The sequence below is a fragment of the Plectropomus leopardus genome, chromosome 16 (assembly GCF_008729295.1).
Source record: "Plectropomus leopardus isolate mb chromosome 16, YSFRI_Pleo_2.0, whole genome shotgun sequence".
NCBI lineage: Eukaryota > Metazoa > Chordata > Actinopteri > Perciformes > Serranidae > Plectropomus > Plectropomus leopardus.
This window is the reverse complement of record NC_056478.1, coordinates 5,179,260-5,201,307: the sequence shown is the minus strand read 5'-3', so window position 1 is coordinate 5,201,307 and position 22,048 is coordinate 5,179,260. Positions and strand designations below refer to the sequence as shown.

The 22,048-nt window shown below is 39.5% G+C and overlaps 1 protein-coding gene across 1 annotated transcript in view; it reads right to left on the bottom strand.

The window, feature by feature from the left end:
* Positions 1 to 22,048, bottom strand: part of LOC121955137 (1-phosphatidylinositol 4,5-bisphosphate phosphodiesterase beta-4-like) — a 128,344-nt gene that overhangs the window by 50,575 nt on the left and 55,721 nt on the right. Inside the window, 12 exon segments of the mRNA XM_042502959.1 lie at positions 275 to 354; positions 597 to 690; positions 1,070 to 1,280; positions 2,510 to 2,618; positions 3,662 to 3,719; positions 4,148 to 4,251; positions 4,602 to 4,683; positions 4,789 to 4,842; positions 6,258 to 6,337; positions 11,951 to 12,094; positions 15,555 to 15,614; positions 17,168 to 17,248. Coding sequence (XP_042358893.1) covers positions 275 to 354; positions 597 to 690; positions 1,070 to 1,280; positions 2,510 to 2,618; positions 3,662 to 3,719; positions 4,148 to 4,251; positions 4,602 to 4,683; positions 4,789 to 4,842; positions 6,258 to 6,337; positions 11,951 to 12,094; positions 15,555 to 15,614; positions 17,168 to 17,248 — 1,157 coding nt within the window.

Below are 22,048 nucleotides of genomic sequence, written 5' to 3'. Positions count from 1 at the left end.
TATTAAGACAATATAAGATTCAGTAGTATGTTTAAAGATGTGTTTCTTGCAGAATAACACTAATTTTGACAAAAATATATTAAAAGATAGACAAATTAAATTAGATAAAATTGTTTAGGCAATTAAGATCTCACAAAATCCACATTCAAGACTATTTTAGGCCTAATATTTATATATGTACTGTATTTTCTTCTTAATTACTAAATCAGAAATGACCAAAATTGCAAAATCATGATGCATATACACCCTTGTTTATTAATAATTGCAAACATACCTGCAATGGTTTTCAAAGGACAAAATAACCGGGTAATCTGAGGTCACAAATGCTGTCTCCTTGATGGCTTGGATTACATCCTGTTAGGAGAGGAGGAAGAAAAAAAGATGAAGCATGAAAAGACGTAATGAAAGGAGGAAGAGGACAAAGCCGTGATGTATGCAATATTACACTGTCAACACAAGGTGGCAGGCAAACACACTGCAATAACACTGAAGCAGCCAGAAAAAGACTCAGCTGTGGAAGTGAACAGCAGGACTATATTTCTGTATCTGTGTGTGTGTGTGTGTGTGTGTGTGTGCGTGCATGTGCGTGCGTTCACCTTGAACAGGATATCTGTGCACATGGCCTTGCCATGAGTGATAATGGGCTCCTGGTCCTCTCCTTTCCCGTCCCAGCAGTCCAGCTCCACACATCTGACAGCATGAAAAGCACAAACGAAGGGATCGACTGATGATGTACACGTAATATAAAGTGCATGTATAATTCATTAAATTATAATTATACCATGATTTTATAGTGTTTGTATATGTGTCTACTGTATGTGATGTTTTGTCTTTTATATTGACCCAGAGTCTTAAATAAAGGATTGAATTGAATTGTATCGTAATAGAGTGCTGCAGGAGTCAGCACTAAAGCCTTGAAATGAATCATTTTTGCAAGTCCGCTTCGCTCATATCAAAGTCTGTGGGTTTTTTAAAAGATGCCGAAAATACAGTCTATGGTTAAAGGTGGACTCGGCACTTCTGCAGAAAGCGAGTCAATCCTGGGTTGTCAAGGGACGACCTTACGTACCTGCATCCAGACAGCAGGACCTGGCGGTACATCTCTACTGAAGACTTCCCTCCAAACTGTCGCCCTGTCAGGTAGGTGTTGTGGGAGGAGCTGATGAAGTAGTGGGCCAGCGGCTGGTCCATTTCCTGATACAGCTCAAGCCGGTCCAAGAAAACTGGAGCATTTTCATCTGACATCAGGTACCGGCAGAACCCATCACTGGACATTAACCCTGTGGGCAAAAGTTAACAGGACTGAGAGTAAATCTCAATGTTTTTTTTGTATGTTAATAACAGCTGGTGGCAAAAATTCAATTCTTGATAAAGAAATGAAACTTATCACTTGAGACGATAAATATTTTTTACCTTGATATAACATGAGAAAAATCATTTGTAATTATGAACTGAAATAAACTTCAAAGAAAACATTATATATATTTATCACTTTTTCAGATGTATGATGGCTTTTAATTTAGACTGCTTATGCTTGATTTATTCACTGCTTCAGTATGTGTTTTGCTTGGGTTTATACATAATTTGTACCTTACAAAGATATTAAAGGGACAACCCATTATTTTATTTTATTTTTTTCTGGATGGTTGTTATTTTATTTTAGAGCATCCTGTCTGATCTCTTAAAATTCAAACAATTAAATGATGGGAAAAAATATTGTATAAAATGTCATAAAATCATTCTAAAAAACAACATGGAATAGTATGTCACAAAAAGATCATAAAAAATGTCAGTGTAGTATGACACCAAAATCATGGAAAAAAGGTCATAGCGTAGTATGTCAATAAATTATATTATGTCAAAAGAAGTCATATAATAATATATATAAAAAACTGAAAAAAGAAAGTCGTAGTATAGCATGTTGTCTTAGTACAGTATGTTGAAAAAAATCAAAATAATAAAAAAGGCATATTATACTATGTCAAAAAAACAGTAAATGTGAAAAAAGTGACGATATAATACAGATAAGCATGTAGAAAAAAAGTCATAGTATGTCATAAGAGGGAAAAACATATCATAAAATAACATCTCAAAAGAAGTACATCAAATTAAGTCTACTGTGGCGAAAAATCTGTCAAAAAAGTCATAGTATAGCATGTTGAGAAAAATTACAAAAATGTCACAGTAAAGTATGACAAAAAACAGTCATAGTAAAGTATGTAAAAAAATGACTTCCTATCAATAAGCAGTAAAAAAAACTCTTAGTTAATGGCCTAGTAATGGTCATGCAGAATAATGTTTAGTAAATTCTTTATGACTAATAAAGGGCCAACATGTTAAAATTAAAATAAAGTGTTGCCAAACAGGTAAAATAAGACAAAGGCTGAAAATAATCTGGTTTTGCAGATAACCTGGCATTACATGCTGTAGTCTCAAAGGAGCACAGGCAGATGGCAGCAGAGCCTAAAATATCTCTCTGCCTCATCTTTCCCTCCACACCTCTTCTCACCTTTCTTCTTCAGCTCGTCGTCTCTCTCGTACTTCTCGACGATCTGCATGGCTCTCTTAGGGTCATAGAACGGGAACAGGATCTCGTTTAACCGAGGGTCACGCTGATTCTGAGGGGCACCACGCAAACACAGATTAGTGCACAAACGCCGTGTTTTTTTTTGTGTCCAATCAAACTGGACAAAAAACACCCTCCACGGACACGCAAGACAGGAGCAACTTAATGCAACATGGAGAAAGATATCGACAGTGCTCATTTTAACAGCTGTCATTTTTCATATTTTGGTTCTCATAATGTAAATTAATAATTATTGTGGCCTTAAATGGAGAGCACTCGGGTATAAACAGGACGTAAACAAACAAAATTCAACTCTGAACTGTTAAGAAACTGTGAGCCATGCTCACAGGTGCAGTGATCAAGTGTTTGCTTAAAAGCGGGAGTTTCATACGTGTTCGGAGAGGTTCAAGGCAGCGCTACTTCAACAACACAAACAGCATCAAAACATCATTATGATGCCAGAGCCCACTCACAAAGCCAGGTGGGAATTAATCTAACCAAAGCTTTGGCTCGTTTGGCGGGTCTAAAGCGTGATGCACAGGACTGGGCATGAAGCAGCAACACACACACACACACACACACACACACACACACACACACACACACACACACACACACACACACGCACACACACACACGCACACACACGCACGCCGACTTCACAGTGGAGGGAACTAAGCAGGGATTCATCCCAACAGAGGAGCACGGCCACAAGAAAAACACACACAAGACAGCAGGAAACGAGATGAGCCGAGCAGGAAGCAACAGGACGGGAAAAACCTCTACCCTCCCGTTGCTATGGCAACACCAATCAGAGACGAGGAGGCATGCCGCGGTAGGGAGAACATGGGGAATGGGATGAGGGCGGGAATGCAGAACAGGGGGTTGGAAGTTGCCCTTGCAGGTTGACTGGAGGTTAAAATATTTTGTTCGCTTCTTTTTCCTTTTTTTTTGTCGCTAATGGACTTTTAATGAGGGTCGTTTGATGTGCAGTCTGCGCTGGAGGGCAACTTCCACCCAGAGCGGGATCAGGGGGGGACGCAGAGAGGGTCACAAGCAAAACACAGAGAAGTTAATGAATGATAAAGAGCTTACTTCATTCAGAAAGCTGACTAACTGGTCTACAGTTAAATAATCACTTTTGTTCCCATTGCTGCAAAGGAATTAATTAGAAAAAAAACAAAATGTTATGCTTCTTAAAAGAGACACCCTCACAGTCAATCACACAGTTAAAATTAGAAATCCATCTTTAAAAAAAAAGGGATCATTCTTAAATGTTACACGTTTAGTAATAACATGTTAATCATCACTCATAATTAAACTGTGGAAGCAGGTTAGGCTGTCCGGACAGTTAGTGCAGCAGGCGCAGAAACATCGCCTGATTATCTCCAACAAGATGCAGCAGCTCACATTTGGGGAATATTTTAACGGTGGATATATCAGTGTTCGGCAACTCAAAGCTGCTGCTGTTAAGTCGTTTATTTGGAGGACTGATCATGTCATAGTATTAATTTTCAGGGATAAAGTCATTACAGTCGCAAAGAAGAGGGCAGGCAAATATGAATAAAAAAGGGGGCTCACATTTTCTTGAAGAGCTCCTCGATGTCTGTGCGAGGGCAGATCTTCTGTGTGAGCGCGTAGAAAATGTCAAAAGTGAAATCTGCTGCTGGTTCAATCTCGTCATTCTGTGGAGGATAAACAGACCCGCCATTCGTTACCATGAGAGCTGTAAACGTACAGTTGTAAGAGACGGTTCACCCCAAAATTAAACGTACACATTTTTCATCGTACCTGTAGTGCTATTTATCAATCTAAGCAAGGCAAGTTTTTTTAGATGGTACAAAGCATGCCTTAAGGCGCTTTATAAATAGTCATTTTAATTTGATCTTTAAAGTCCAATGTCAAAACAATCTAGACTGATAAACAGCGAAACATTTAGGAGGAAAAGTATTCTGATTTTTGAGGTGACCTGTCCCTTTAAAGTGTCACATGTGATCGATCTGACCGCGACAGTCTACGGTCAGTGATGTCTGACCTTTCCACTCGGAAGGCCAAGATCCTTTAAAGCCTGAAAGATCCCCTTCTCTGTCTTTCCTGATGCAAATGTTCGAGTAATGCTGTGAGAGAAAGGAGAGAGGGAAAGAAAAATGCTGAGTGAGACAAACTGGAGTAAAATGGCACAGCGCTTCAGTTAAACACATATCTCATTATTTTATTCTCACCCTCTCACAGGAATCTTCCCATTCACGTTGGTCAGGAAGCACATTCTCATCCAACTAAACAAGAACAAATAATGACGCAGAGAAAAGCACAGATTAGAGAAAGGGCTGATGTCTTACCAGAATTATATGGCATACATGTTAAAGATAAACAAAACTGAATTTAAAGGAATACTTCACCCAGAGAATGAGCTTTTATTCATCAATTGCCCCCCCCCCCCCCCCCCCCCCCCCCCCGCCATATACCATAACAAGACTCGACATGCTATACTATGTTGAAAAAATATCCAAAAACAGCCAAAAAACCCAAAACAATTGCATGTCCAAAAAATGAAGCAAGGCTGTAGTATGATGAAAACAGCTGAAAACCCCTATATACAGCCTGTAGAGTCTTCTTATAGTATATAATGTTGAAAAAACTTCCAAAATCGGCCAAAAACCCAATCAAAATAACATGTTGAAAAAATGACCAAAGAAGCAAGGCTATAGCATGGCGAAAAACGTCCAAATATGACATGTCCCAAAAATAGCTGAAAACCACTTAGAGTAGTATGTAGAGTCTTGTTTTAGTGTACAATGCTGAAATAACATCCAAAAACGACTAAAAACCCAGAAAAATTGCATGTCAAAAAAATGACCAAAGAAGCAAGGCTATAGTATGGCGAAAAATGTCAAAATATGACATGTTCCAAAGATAATTAAAAACCACTTAGACTAGCATGTAGAATCTTTTTATAGTGTTCAATGCTGAAATACCATCCAAAAACAGCCAAAAACCCAATAAAATAGCATGTTGAAAAAATGATGAAAGAAGCAAGGCTATACTATGGCGAAAAAAAATGTCAAAATATGACATGTTCCAAAAACAGCTGAAAACCACTTAGAATAGCATGTCTTGTTGTAGTGTCCAATGTTTAAAAAACTTCCAAAAACGGCCAAAAACCCCCCAAAATAGAATGTTTGAAAAACCCATAAACAGTTAAAAACCACTTAGTATTGTTGTAGTACAGCATGTCGAGTCTTGTTATAGTATAGCATGTCAAAAAAACAAACAAACAAACTACCGCTGATACAGATAATCAGCAAAAGTCTAATATTGACCTCGATAATCGGCCAGGTTGATTATCTGTCGACCCCTACAATAGTTTTGGCTTTGAAGTGAGTATGGATAAATCTTACGTTCAGCTCAGTTTTAAGTAAAGTATTAGCAACGTGTTTGGGAGGTACTGAGCATACATGGATATAGGTTTGCTGTTGTTAAACATGAACCCCTATTATGTCAATTCATCGAGAATATGCTGTGCTTTGGATTCTTGTTCACCGTGGAGGCATGAAAGAGAAAGTTTTCATCCTGAAGTCAACATAACTGGCTGAGTAACTAATATACAAATGATTGATCATTTTGCGGGTGAAATATTCCTTTACGATGAGCTCATTGAACGTTTTGAATCTGTGCTGTAAAATGCACTCACTGTTTCTTCAGGCAGGTCATTGGACAGACGTTGTTGGCCTTAAAGTTGTGAATCACTGACCTCAAACCCTCGATCCACTTCTGCAAACAAACAAGCAGAAATATTCAGGACACACACTCTCAACACACTGACCAACTGAAGCCTACACACACACACACACACACACACACACACACACACACACACACACACACAGCTACAGAGAGTTTGCATTGTGTTTAGAAGTGAACGTCTTCGGGGAAATAAACACAAGCAATTGCCTCTTAATTCACACACACACACACACACACACACACACACCTTGTCAGGATAATCAGGAAAACACACGCACATACACACACGAGCACACACACACTGATAAACACAGTGAGCTGTTGCAAGGCTCTGCAGTGACAGTAAACAAATAGTTAGAGAAGGCCTTGGTACTTTACATAAATACACCGCCGACTGCATCAACACAAATGTCACCGAGGACGATATTCTGAACACTTTCCGTCTCCGAATGTCTTCGATTCTAACGCTCCCTCTCGGTGCTCCGTCTGTCCTCCTCTTCCACGGAAAATTAATACTGACATCATCATTAAAACGACATTAAACAAGATCACGGGTGCAGCAGGGGTGGTCTGTTTGGGCATGTGGCGTCCATGAAGCTGCGGGTGTCTGCTGATGTAAATAACTCTGTCATCTCCCGAGGTCTGCTACTTAGGGCCACCTGCATGCTGGGAAGTGGTGATGGTGTGTGTGTGTGTGAGAGGGAGGGGGCAGAAATGGCAGGATTGAATGTGTGGAGGACGAGGATGTGTACCTGGATATGTGTGTGTGTGTGTGTGTGTGTGTGTGTCACTGTGCTGAAGGCTGCTGCAGGAATATCATTGGCAGCCCTGTGGCGGCGAGCTCTGCAGAGCGCAAACATCGTTTATAACAGCCATCACCACACAAACACCCTCTCATGAGCGATGCAGAAACACCAACGCTGCTTTGCCAAATAAACAGATCTGAGGCGGCACAAAGCTCGAGTTTACAGTTTGGTTCGGTCGTGATTTCGAGTCCTGGGGACGTTTTTTTTCCCGATAGATGCGGCATCTTCAGAGGATCATTTTGGAAGATTAAGCAGGATATATTGCCAAAAATTGAATACAATATTATGTACGTTTTCTTAAGTGTATAATCACCTGAAAAGAATCGTGTTTTCGTCATCTTAGAATGAGCTGTTTATATCGACATGGAGTCGTCATTATTGTTTATTCTGCTGTTTGTTTTGTTTTATTACGTTTTTTTGTTTATTTTGTCTTTCTTTCTTGCCTGTTGTGTATGTACGGTCTGGTAGAGTGCTAAACTGAATTGCTCTTTTGGATAAATAAAGTTGTCTGAATCTGAATCGTCTACAAAGATCGCCGTGTTGAACCAGCATGTTTCTACAGTAGCCCAGAATGGACAAACCAAGCTCGGACTCTAGACTGGACCATTTGCATTTTGGCATTATCCACTGAAGCTAGCAGCCTCTCCGCATTCAAAAAACACAGACTTTCTTCAGTGTTTTTATCAGTTTTAATCAGCGGGTCTGTTTTGCTTTGGCTCCCGATAAAAACCTCCCGAACATCTCAATACTCTCAGAGCTCCTGATGTCGCCTAAACATTTCTCTCAAGGAGTCCAGCGCAGGAGTGATTTAGGAAAGGTCTCAGCTCTGAGCAAAGAAGAGACAGAAACTGAGGAGCTTTCTTCAGAGCTAAGATGCCTTAAGTGTCGTCTGTACCAGGATCTAGTCTTAACTATAAGGGAAAATTCTCAGAAATCGTCAAAATTTTCAGAGTTTCCTAAAAATCTCGTCACTAAGAACAGCTGGAAGCTTTGTGAATTTGTAAGCTATCAGAGAAAAGGTGAGCACACAGCAGCAGGTGCTGGTCCATCCCCAACACGCAGAACAGCGTATGAGAAACACTGATTTGTAAAGTAAAACTGCTTCATTCAGTGTTTTTACCGGTTTTAATCTCTTGCTCTGTTTGTTTTGGAGAGGAAGAAACCTCTGTGGATAATTCAGAAGCTGAAAAAAACCTCCTAACAATAAAAATCGAAGGAATTCCAACCAGAAGTCGATGCTCGGTACAATGAAAAAGTTTCTGTTGGTTGAAATCTACAATCTTAGTTGCTAGATGCCACTAAACCCCCAAATCTTACATGCTGTTCCTTAAAATACGATACATTAATGTCTCCCTCAAGTCTTGTTGGTATTAATCATTCTCGTTTTGCTCTGTTCCTGCCGGTGGGCTCCTTTTACATTTCTCAGCACTTGAGTAATCTTCGTAGACAAACAATTGTGGATGACATAAACAAAGACTCAGACATTCATTTACATAAAAACTACTTTTATCGTATTTACTCGGGACTGACAACCCTGAGGCCGAGGAAAATTACACTCACTTTCAGTTGTCAGAGCACTTTTTCTTGCTTCGGCTCTGTGTCTTTCAATTACTGCAAAGTCTTTGGGCTTCATGAGATTTGTCACTAAGTAAAAGATAGCTGACTGTTATTGTTTCCTTTAGTCTCTTTTCTTGAAATTGAAGCTGCCAGTAATGTTGAACAGTCATATTAACCTTTGCCACAAGCTCAGAGGATAAGGCTGATGATACTTTATACTTTTTATCTTTTCCAAATCCCAAGAAAAGACCAAAAATGACGTCGAGTATGTTTACATGCACGCTAACATTCCACTTTTATTCCAATTATGACTTGACAAGCATTATTCTGAATGTAGCATTTACTAATTAGGACATGTGGGATACTCAATTAAATTCTTTTTATAAAGCCCGGCATCACAAATCACACTTAGCTTCAGAGGGCTTTACAGCGAACAACATCCCTCTGACAAATATGGAAAAACCCTCCAAAAAACCCATTAACAGGGTAAATATGGTAGAAGCCTGAGGAAGAACAGCTGAGGAAGGATCCCTTTTCCAGGACGGACAGACGTGCAATTAATGACATGTTTACAGAACAATAAAATTACAGTGATGAATACAACAAAATGCTGGTATTATTAAAGTTTCAGGAGTATTTTGTGGACATGCACAGTGTGCATTCAGAAAATGTGTATCTACTGTAGTGAGAAGCAGAAGACGGCTTCTTGCCTGTTTACGGTCGGTTTTGTGCCGCCAACAGTTTGCAAGGCCAAAGTAAAAACCCACATTTCTCGTCAGGAGAACAAACAAACCTACTTTTAAACAACATGAAAGACAAGGCTCCTTCAGCTTAAGGCAGGTCAGATTTAAGGTTTTTTAAGACTTTTTTAAAGCCATTTGGAATAAAATGTAAGAATAATGTTACAGTAAAAGAAAATGTATGGAGATGGTGCCTGTTTTTCCAACATATTTATTCCGACATACAGCATGATTTTTTTTGGTATTGTTAAAAGGGGCATTTACTAAATTATATATTTTTAAAAACATGTTACCAATTATTTCAAGACTTTATGATGCAACATCAGAAAATTATGATTCATAAAATCCTTCCTCCCATGTCTTAGTGTTTTTGTCTTCTAAAACTTTTTAAGGATCCGTTGGAACGATGTTGAATATCAACAGTTTATTTAAAATAAGCAAACATCACAATTTTGACCTTTTTAAGGCGGCTGAGGTTATGAAACAGACGAGTGGCTCCAGACTTCATACTTTTCAGTATTTTGGTGTGTGAACAACATGTTAGGACACGTTAATCAGAGTGTTCACGGTTGCATTAAACAGGCGTATTAGTGAAATATTCATTTTCCTCAGCCATGTAAACAACTCATATTGTCTTTTTTGTAATAAGGGTAAAATATGGAACAGAATATTCTGTGCATGTAAACAAAGTTGATGAATATATTTGACTAAGATGTCTTGGTTGTGCTGAGGCCTGATAGCGTTTATTCCTCTGTGCCTCAGACCTACGTTATTGTCAAAAACTAAAAAACACATCACTGTCACCTGAGTGACGTGTCTTAATCATGACAAACATGAGCACTGTAGTTTATTTTGATTCAATCCCACTTTCTCCATCCTGCTGCCGTAAATACTCACTAGCGTCCCAAATGTGGATTAATCTGCGGCTAAAAATAGATCCCAACAAATTGGTACTGTTGCATAAAAACTGTCCCAGCTGTTATAGGAAATTACTTTGCCTTTTAAAATGAAGTTTAAATTTGTGACTCATTGCAAAAGATTTACAACTCTAATGGGAATAAATGGACTTGGAGAACCACTGACAGGGACGGGCAGGTGTCGATCTTTTTATAGGATTTTCTGACGATAATAAAAACAGAATAAATGTATATCTTCTCGTTTGAACAACTCTCTTTTTAATTCTCTTCATGTTGAGTATTTCCTGCACGCCGCTGCTGACGCCGCAGTTATTTTGGTTTATCTGAGAAGTATCATTCCTCAGATCGACTCAGCTCTGGTGCATTTTAACCGTACATGCAGTTGTTTATTGTGGGTTTACAAATGTGTACAATGTTTGGAGTTTTGGCAGCAGGGCTGAGCAATAATAACGTCTGCTGATTAAAACAGAGACGGAGGAGGCGGTGTCATCTGTCTCAGCCCAAAACAAACATGAACTGATGGGTGAGAAAGTGAAGCTGGAGAGGTGTTTTACTACTCAATAAGGCAGTCAGATTTTTCACACAGCTTTTTTTTTTTTTTTTTTTGCATGAGTGGGATGAAAAACAGAGAGACAGAGACAGAGAGTGGACTGAGAGCGAGACAAAAAGGATGAGAAAATAACAGCAGAAGCCTGAGTGCAGGAGGGACTCAGAGAGACAGAGATGAGGTGAGAGAGAAAAATGACTCATTCAAATGTGTCTATTTATCTGACTGAACCAAGGCCTCGTGTAGGAGTTGGCATATGAACCATTCACCCGGCAATTTGCTTTGTTTCTGAAATAAACATCTGCCATGTCGGGGTTCGTTTAAACTTTACATGACGTGGAAACGTTGAATGACTTACGGGTGTACTCAGGTGCTCAGCAGCGTTCACACATACGTTTTTTCTGACCATCAAAAACTTTCATCTAAGGGTGTTTTCACATATCGTCCTCTTTAAAAGAACCTAACTCAGTCCTCTTAAAGTGGACCAAAAAGCGGACTAACAGAATAAAAATTATCTTTGCGCTCACACTGTCGAGTCATTTGAAAGAGGACTCGATTCTCTGTCTGATCCACATCAGCAATGATGGAGTCTCAGTCCCTTTTCTGTTCACAATGTGCTTCATCTGCATATTTTTCGAGCTTCCCAGCACAGAAAAAAGTTATTTGGGCTAAAATACAACGGCAAAGAGCGAAACGAACCCGGAGCACTTTGTGTTCACAATGCACAAATAAACTGCACCACACAACCGAACTCAGACCGTCTCCTGTTGGGTCATTCGGTGGAAGGCGAACAATAGTTGTAAAAAGTGCCTTATCGCACAGATTAACACCGAGTCCCTTTCAGTGTTTTTGTAAAATTGATCTGAGGACATGTTGGATATAATGACAACAAAAAATGCCAGTACATACAGACATTCAAGTAAAATGTGTCCTTGTTAAGATTCACAAAATATACTTCGGATATGAAAAAACACCACATTCATTCTCGAGGTCTGCACGTCATCAGTATCATTTCGCTTTCTCAATGCCAAAAAGCACCACGCAGTGGAAACAAGGTGGATGTGTGTATTTACCCTGGCTGTTTCTGGGTTCTCCGCCACCATGAACATGAAGTTGAGGTTGACCAGGTCTGTGCCGCTGCAGATACAGATGATGCAGCCCTCCAGGTCCGCCTCCGTCTTCCCGAGGGCCTCGAAAGACGCCAAGATCTTGGGGTCCTGGGTTAAAGGGAGAAAGCGAGACGGATAAGTGAAACTCTGTCACACAGAAACATGCACGCTCGGAGAGAAACACGGGAAACAAACGAGAGGTGCTGGCTGTCCAGGTCAGACGATCTCAGCAGAGTTAGCAGAGGAAATGGAAGAAATCTAAGGGAAGGTTTAAATCCTCTTTTCTGGTGTTGTTGCAGTAAATAGTCTCTGACAAGAAAACACAAAGGGAAGGGAGCTTAGAGAGAGCTTGCTGCTGAAATGTTTACTGGTGTTGAAAAGTATGACATACTGTATGTATCAAGCATGGGAGACTTAAAGCTTCAAGTCAGCTAAAGAAGGACACAACGGACATCCATCATGAAGAACGGATCCTAAATTCAGACCACAGAAGACAGATTTACTAACTAATAACTCATGTTGGGAATGCCAAAAAGAAAAAAGGCACTTTTTTATCGTTGGATTTGGGACTCTGCTTATTCAACCCTTTTGGAGACAGATTCTTAGACACGTGCGTAAGCGGCTGGGTAAGACACCACCAGTGTCGCCAAGAATGTGTTTACTAGGAGACAGATCACGAGTACATAAAATGTCAAGAGAAGAAACCTCAGTTGTTACAGCCGGGGTCACGACAGCTGCTAGATCAATACTCAGGAGGTGGAAATCAACTAAACCCCCAGAAATGAAAGACTGGGTCAATTATATGACAAAAACGGCCTCATGTGAGACTTTTGGAATAAAATCACATTGTCAAAAAACCCTGAAATATGAATGTTGAGATGTCTTTTTTTGCCTATTACTTATTTTTCTTTTATTTATTATTTTATTTTATTTTTGGGGGGATTTTTGACTTTTGTTATGCTCTATCTTGCCTTTATTCTGTTGTCATTTTATTTTTATTGTTGCCAGTGGAATTTCTCATCTGATATATTAACCTGTTGTGTACCAACCAATTCAAAATCAATAACATTTGAATTATTAAAAAAATTTAAAAGAAATCTTAGCTGCTTTAAAAGCTGAATCCAGGTTTTGATGTGTTGAACAAAGCTGGAGAGAAACTCTTCAGACACCACTTTACCAGAGTATGAAGGATTTATGTTCTGCATCATAAACTGCTGTCCAGAAAAATAATAAAATAAAAAAATAAATACAAAAAAAAAAGTGCATTGTGCAGCTGTATTATCCAGGTGAATACAAGGACCAGATTGGGACCTGGTTTCTGCAGATACTCAATTCAAATGACTTGGATCGGGGAAAAAAAATGATCAGGACATCCCTACTTTATCAGAAAATAGATAAAGACCTCGTCGTTATTCTGCTGATTTTCCTAAGAATAATCATCTGTCCCAGCCACAGTTTAATCTGAGAGAAGTACAAACTGATGTTCGATCAGTGAAAACAGAAAATCCCCTAAAACACTCTCTCGCTATCAAAAAACACAGCCCAACTCCTCCTCCTCCTCCTCTTTTTGGATTTCAGTCTGCCGCCGCCGTCACCACTGAAGACAGTAATGTATTTTTGTTATATGATTGAATTAGCAGCAACAGGCAGCAGGCTCTGCCGTTTTAAAACCCCAGCCAGCAATCATCCCATGCCATTCATCTTTTCCCGCTCATTGGATTATGTGAAACAGCTCTCGGGGGCTTGTGTAACCGCGTTAGCCTCTGAGGAGAAGCCCCGCTCTCTGTTCTTCGTCTGCTGCTTACAGAACAGTGTTTGAACAAACAGGAGGAGCTGCTATCAGGCCGCACTATCTGTATACGTGCCCTTACACATGTACATACGCACACACGTCCACGCGGAGGACAGAGCAAACAGACCACCTCCTGCTGTCAACAACACATACGCAACCTGTTAATGCTCGAGCAAACAGCGCACACACCAGTGTCTCCTGTCAGGGGTTTGACTTTTACTGCTCTGACAGGTTTGCATCCTAATTAGAGGCCGCCGTCCACACGGGTTTTCCCGTAACAGCTTTCATAATTCATCTGCTCTGCAAGATGCCGAATACTACGAGATAATGTGTCACTGTCGAGGCTAAACTGCATGAATCAATATTTAATATATGGAGAAACCATTCAGGTTTGTTTGTGTGTATATCCGACTCCAAACTGGCTGAATAGAAAACTGATGCTGCTCTGAAAATACAGAACAATGCAGCCGGTGGAAGCATACTGTCTATTTCAAGATCAGGGGCCTCATTACAGGAAATACTGTTTGTTCTGTCTGAAGTTTCAAAGGTAGGAAAACTTCTGTTTTACTGTTACAGGAGCAATGGCCGAGTCCTATCTCAGACATCCTGTAATAAGCAGGGTTCCTGCAGCTCAACACAAGGTGGTTTTAAGACTTTTTAGGACTTTTAAAGACCGGTTTTTATGCTACACCAAAATTATGTCTAATTTTCTAATAACCACAATTAAAGAACAATTTTATTTTGACCACTTTCTAGGATTTTTGCACATTTCGAGGATTTTAGGACGTTTCTAAGATTTTAGCACTTGTCTAGGACTTTAGGACATTTTTAGGATTATAGCACTTGTCTAGGACGTTTCTGGGATTTTAGCATGATTCTCAGGTTTTAGGACATTTCTAGAATTTTAGGACATTAGGGGCTTAGCTAGGACCTCTTTCAGGGGCTGTGGGGATCCTCCACTGGCACTTTTAACAAACAAGCTCTATTTTGATGCTGTTTTATGTACTCGGACACCTTATGAAAACTAAAAGTATAAAAACAATTCCCAGTGTGGATCGCTTTATTTCTCATGTGAATTAAAAAACAGTTGGGATGCGACCCAACATCCTATCCGGGGCCAGATTTGGCCACAAGTTGAGTATCGCTGGTCTATGCGATTGTAACTCAGGATTCCTAACTTACCAAAAGGCCACCTTTACAGAGAAGAGATAAGATTTCAAACTTACAGTAGGAAGTTTCTGTAATGAGGCCCCAGTTTCCTTTTACAGGATGAGGACAAGTCGCTCTGACAGAGACGGAGCGTCTTATACCCGTGGGGTTTTGATCCCACAGTGTGAACTCTTTAACCCAATGACAGCTCATCATAAAAGGGCCGAAAGCACAATGTGTCATTATTCATCTCTGGGTCAAAGGCACAGAAAAAGATTTGGATACAACCTGCAGCTAAACCCAGCTTGGGTTGTATAAATATTGATGAGTTAAATATTTCATATTATGTTCTGCTCGTGCCTCCTGGTACATCGTGTGGAGACACGCTCAGGACTGCGATCTCAGCCGAGAGTCCCAGATCAGTCGGTCGATCGATTGAGTACACCGCTGCTACCTCGGCTGATTAAAGCACGAATCGTTATTCACAAGCCTGACGATGCCGTCTCTGCAGATTTGAACAGGAGCGTCGCTGAGGGAGCAGGAGACTGGATGTTGGGTGGAGCAGGCAACAGAGCGTGAGTGTTGTAAAAACAAGAAGGGAGGAAATTGTCTTTGCCGAGGTCTCACCTTTGGGACGGCACCGACACGGATACTGTTGATGAGGGAACACTCGAGGACCTGGCCTTCCTGCAGGAGAGACACACAGAGAGATGATGAGAAATAAATTGAGGGGAGAATGTGAGAGCAGGTGAAGAGGGAGACGGCGAGAGAGCGAGACTGTGGAAATATTGAGAAAACAAGACAGATTTGTTTTGCAATCATTTTTAATACACAGAGGCAACACCAGAACCTCTCAGCACCTGACAACTACAGGTGTAAGAAAATATTGTTTTGTGATGCTGTATCTCAAAAATGCTGTAAGATTTACATTTTTTTTTAGTTTCTGAATTTGTTTAGCTAAAGTTTTCTGCAACCACAAGTGTAATTTTACTCATGAAGGACAATGTTCATTCCTTTGCTCAGACTGCATAAGAAGAAGTGCTATAATCCAAATGGACCTGCACTTACAAAGCTTTTCTCGTCATTTCGATCACTCAAAGCACTTTCACACTACAAGTCACATTCACACATTCACACACTGGTGGCCGCGGCTGCTGTACATGGTGCCACCTGATACTCGGTTTTTAACCATCATACACAATGACACACTGATTCAACAGCCACTGAAAGCACTTCAGGGCTCATTATCTTGCCAAAGGATACTTGGACATTTTGACTGGAGGAGCCGAGGGGATCGAACTGCCAACCTCCAGATTAGAGGACGATCCGCTCTACCACCTGAGCCACCCTATTATGTGAGTAAATGTGCTGAATGAGAAGGTGCCGCATTTACACGTCACGCCACTTCATAAAAGATTTCCATGTGGGATACACGCGTTTCCTCACTTTAAGCTCCTCTCTCCCTCAGCTGCATTTAAAGGATCTGAGGATCGTGCAGGAGGAGGTGCGAGGACGCAAGGAAGCAAAAGTCAGCACCCGAGTGTCCCCAGTGCAAGGGTGTGGGAGCCAAAAACGACACGCATGGTGTTTCTTAGCCCTGTTCCAAGGAAAGAGCAGCCACCACGACCACTGCGACGTGACACCAAAGCCCTGCGAGCAAAAAGCCAACATGGCTTATTTATTAATAAAGGTAATCCGCCCCACAATATGTGAAGACAACAAAAATAAACACTCAACAGAATACAGATTATTCGGGTTACTCAGACACAGGCTGCAGCGCGGCATAAAGACTGAACTCTTAAAGGGACGGAAACATTCCCTCGAGACCGCGAGGAGAAGGTGTAGGGGAGGGTTTGTCATTTTATACTTTATTTTGTAAAAATAAATAAATATAAGATAACACATTTAAAAAGAAACATCTAGGAACAGCTGGATGAAGGTATTTTTTAAATAACTTTAAAGACGCCTTATATCTAATGACTCAGACTGGAGGCAAACACTGTGATCGGGACATCCCTAATATCCTGCACAAAGCGTGAAGGTTCTGCAAATCGTCAGACAAACCCGCCTCATCTTGGATAAACGGTTGTGAGTGGCCTGCCCTGAGCCAGGTCGGCTGTTTGAAAGGGACCAGACGCATCTGCCAGAGCAAACGAAACATGAGCTCACAGATTCGTCTCGTTCCCGGGCTGACCTGGGAGACAAGAGGATACACAAACACGGAAAGATGAAAGTCATACCTTTCCCTCGCTCTTCCAGCAGATGAAAAAGCCATACTCGTCCACCGTCATCTGACAGTTGGGCTCAAAGATGTACGGGTCCTGCAGAGCGGGAGAAATAGTTTTTATTAGAGAAGGAGCCTCATCAGTCACACTTTTATTTGACCTGGAAAGACATTAAACAGTCAACCTGTTTAACACACTCAAGTCTTACGCAACCACACAAACAGATGTAACCCTAATTCATTTTCTAAGATGTACCAGCCCGCCTAAGGACGGACACACACACACACACACACACACACACACACACACACACACACACACACACACACACACACACACGCGCAAAAACATACACAGTATGCGCAAACACATTCAGTGTGTACACACACACACACACACACACACAGACACACACACGCACGCAAAAACATACACAGTATGCGCAAACACATTCAGTGTGTACACACACACACACACACCTTGCGTGCAGACGAGAAGAAACCGACTGCTAAGGCAAACACAAAGTGAGATAAATGTGACAGCCGTGAACTGTTAAATGCAAACATTGTCCTGCTGGACCACAGAGCTGTGCATTAGAGACGGTGGACAACCCTGGCTAAGATGTGTTTGGACCAATGTGGGACGTGCAATTTTACAAAGTTTAACAATTATTAGACACAGTCACAAAATGCCACATGAATTGTCTGCACCTCATGGTGAAATGCGAAAAAAATAAAAATAAAAATAAAACCTGAAATCTCGGCCACAGGCATTTTAGTATGAGTGTGACTAACAATATATTTAAATGATATACAGCAGAACAAGTAATTTGGGACATTTTGGGCATTTTGCTTTGAAAAGTTATCAGAGAAGATGTTACACGATGGGAAGACCCGAACAACGGGGTAACGTTAATAAAGTCTCTTAAAATGAGTTTAATTTACACTTTTTGCTTGGTGGTTCACTCTACAGTCTTCATTAAAGTTATCCAATATGACATTTTGTTTGGTGTCCTTATATCATCCTCAATTAACCCTTCGAAGCCAAGATCGACATCAGTTTTCTTGTGCAGCATTCAGACGCCTTTAACATGCATTTCAACCTTTAAAACCAAAAATGCAAAAGCAAAATGGTTCGATTTCTTTTGAAAACAAACGTAAGGAGCAACTTGTTAAGAGATGGCCAAGAAACTGCAAGAAATTAGGAAAGAATTCAAGAGAAAGAGATTATTAGAAGTTTGTGATAATAAAAAATAATTAAAATGTCCACAAAGCTATATTTATAATTATAGAGAGTTATTATCTGTAAGTTTGGGTTTTTGTTGTTGTTTATCACTTAAAGAAGAAAAAAAAAAAATTTTGTGTGCTATGTTTAAGGTACTTTTTTGTAAATGATAACTTTAAAATCTTATTCCTGTCTTTTTAAAAGGATTAAAACACTTAAAATACATTGTTTGAAAATAATATTTTAATAATAAGTAAATGAAACCGTCACAAAGGAAAAAACCACTTTCACCTGCAGATTTAACCTTAATTTTTGGTCAACTTACTCATCACTCAGTGGTGTGTTTGAATGAAAGTTTAAAGGTGAGCTCACCGAGCTGCTACCACACACACACACACACACACACACACACACACACACACACTTCCTCTAATGTTCCACCTATCAGCTCCTGTGAAACCTGCAGTTCATCGGGAGCGTCGGAGCAGAAAATCTACAAACATTGGCGTGCTTATCTTACCCAAACATTTTTCACTCAATTCAATCAGCTGCTCGGAGCTGCGATTGTGCTGACGTCTGACCGTGTCAAAGCGTGTGTTTTTATCCCGCTCCAATCACACGTCTGAGAGGATAAAACATGAGAGTAAAAAATAGAATAGGAGAAGGCTGCTGGGTCACTCTTACGCTAATATTAGCGGTAGGAACAATGTGGCACACACAGGATGTTTGGTCCATGACGTGCACTGCTGCAAATAGAACTGAGCTGGGTTTTATTTGGCTACGTCGTGTTATCTAAAACCATCATAAAAACCAATTAAATGATCTTATTTCCATTTAGGAGATGGTGAGACGGCGGTAAGTGCAGTTAAAAGCTCGACTCTCTTTCATCTGCTCTGGGACTGACGGAGGCATCAGTCGCACATTGTGAAACCGGCTCTCTGAAAGAAAGACGCTCCCAAATGAGCCCTGACTGTTTCCAACATACAGCAGGCTACTCTGACACTATCAGACGGCCCGCTCCCGCAAAACTCAGAGCTGTATGAGAACAGTCGGCCCGTCACACGCAAAGCAACAATCAGCTGAAGGTCATTTGTTTGGGTGGATGTGAATAAGAAGCTGAAAAATTCTCGGCCTGGCTGATTATTGGGGCAGAAATTTTGAATTTTGCCAATTATCTGTGTTTATTTAAATGATCGCCGACAAAAGTAATTAAAAAGTGCCAAGAAAGTGTCAGCATGAGAGGAACTTGTACTTTGTGAAACCTCAGGGAGCTATTTTTATTTATTTTTTTATTTAAATTTTGGCTTGACTTTACGAAAAAAGAAAGAACTTGTTGTATTTGATGTTGAAAGTTTCAGTTTTGATTAAACGTTTGGTGAAGACATTTAAACAAAGTTTTGTGATGGAGTTTGTTTTATACTAAATGTTAAATATTGACAGAAAGATTTAAATTTTTATTGTAAATGCGTATCGGTTCTAAACATCTGTTATCGGTATCATTAAGTACTAATAATCAGTATCGATATCGGCCCTGAAAAAACAATATTGGTCGACCCGATAATGGGCCGATGAATAGACGTTAGGAGTGTGCCACATCATACTGTCCACAATAATACCGGTATGATTCCTTATATGATGAGAAAGACTCATATTGTGATAAAGACAATATTTTATCTTGTTGACAGAATGACAGCAGACTTTTACATACGGAAACATTAAGTGAAGCTAAAAATAAAAACAGGTGTATGTGGAGGAAACAACTAATTTATAAACTGTTTGCAGACTGAAAACAGTGTTTTTTGTATTTGGTAACAGTTCAGATGTGTAATTTTTGATACATTTTATTGTAAAACTTTCATTTTATACAGAATCTGAATCTCACTTTGTATTACTGTTGTTGTTTATAAACTAACGATTATTTTTGTTTAGTTTTTACTGAATATTTGAAGACGAACTACATTCATGTCGACATACACAACAATAACACTTATTTAAAAAAAGTTTCAGAATAAAATATTTTATAAATAATTATAAGTAATTCTGTCATATCATCAAGAATCTTGTTATCACAAAAATACCCTGAAATACTGTGACGTTATTTTATGTCCATATCGCATAATACGTACCTCGTAATGGTAGCTCAGTTCCCTCTCAACATGTGTACATTCTTTCCTAAGTGCCTGTGTAAGTGCAGCTGTGTGTGTGTGTGTGTGTGTGTGTGTGTGTGTGTGTATGTGTGTGTGAACCTGCTCTCATTTTCTCCGCTCCTCACAATGATCTCTGAAATTGTAATCGTGATACAAAACAAGACAATATGACCTGCATTAACTATATCAGCTTCACTTTACCACAACATCAAGGGGACATAAAGCACTCACACACATCCAAACTGAGTCTCTCTCACAAACACACACACACACACACACACGCTCATCCATACTCGTGCCCCCGAGCACTTAACGAGCCATTGGCTGAGTGATGAAAACGCAGGAAGTGCTACGTGCCATGCCACTCTGTCTCTTCTGACCAGCTGGAGCTCAGCAGTAAATGGCTCAGTGTTATTCATAATGCAAACATGCAAGGTAATTATTCTCAATATTAGACGAGCACAATATTGAAATTCCCAGCTCAGCCTCTACAATAATTCTAAAAAACACAGTGTAAACAAAATTGTTACATTCATAATGTTAAATGCAAAAATAAAAAAGTGCAAATGAAACCCATTCAAACTGCTATTTTTGATCCCACGGTCATGAAATCATAAATACACACATTATATTATTTCTGGGTGTCATTCTGGGCTTTTACCTAGGGATTTGTAATTTCTACTATTTTCTACCCTGTTGACTTTTTTAAACCATATTTGGCATATGGAAAAAATGCATGTTATTTCCAATAGGTTTTCCGTCACAATCAATGTTGCTGCAAATCTCCAACATACCACAGACTGTTATAATAAAAATAACAATAATAATAATAATAATAAAATCTACTTTGCATGAAGTATAAGGAAAAATATATATACATATATTATATATAAATTTTATAATATAATTATAATATAATGAAATACATAATTTTTTAAAATCTAAAAACATAATGAATATTTTATATTTATAAAAAAAATAATAATAATCGATTAAATTAACTATAAAGTCATATTAATGTATAATATTTTTATAGCCTGATTTTGAAAAGCACATTTAGCACTGCACAAAAAATAATGTATAAAAATTAATGTTTCTGGTAACCACTGACATATCCTAAGATGTGATAATTTAAAAAACAAACAAAAAAAAAACACTTAGCATGTGAAATATCGAAAATAATTATTTTTTTCATCTAAAAATATAGTGGCATCACAACAAATTCTGGCAAGTTGAGGGTTAAATTTCTCAAAATTACTGAATATTAGGGCTTATGTTGTTTAAAGAGTAAACTCATTGAACGTAGAGAATAATAATAATAATGCATCATATTTTTAGCCTAATCTTAAAAGCGCGTGCTGTGCGCAGAGATACCACAGTGTGTGTAACATTAAAGCGGTTTTGGGGGTAAAGATGAAAATTAAGCTGACAGGTGTTTTAAATTGCGGATATTTGCAGGTGAACGCTGTTAGCTTCCCTCCCTGCAGCCCGGAGCTCCGCGCTCAGCTGACGGAGGAGCTGCTCT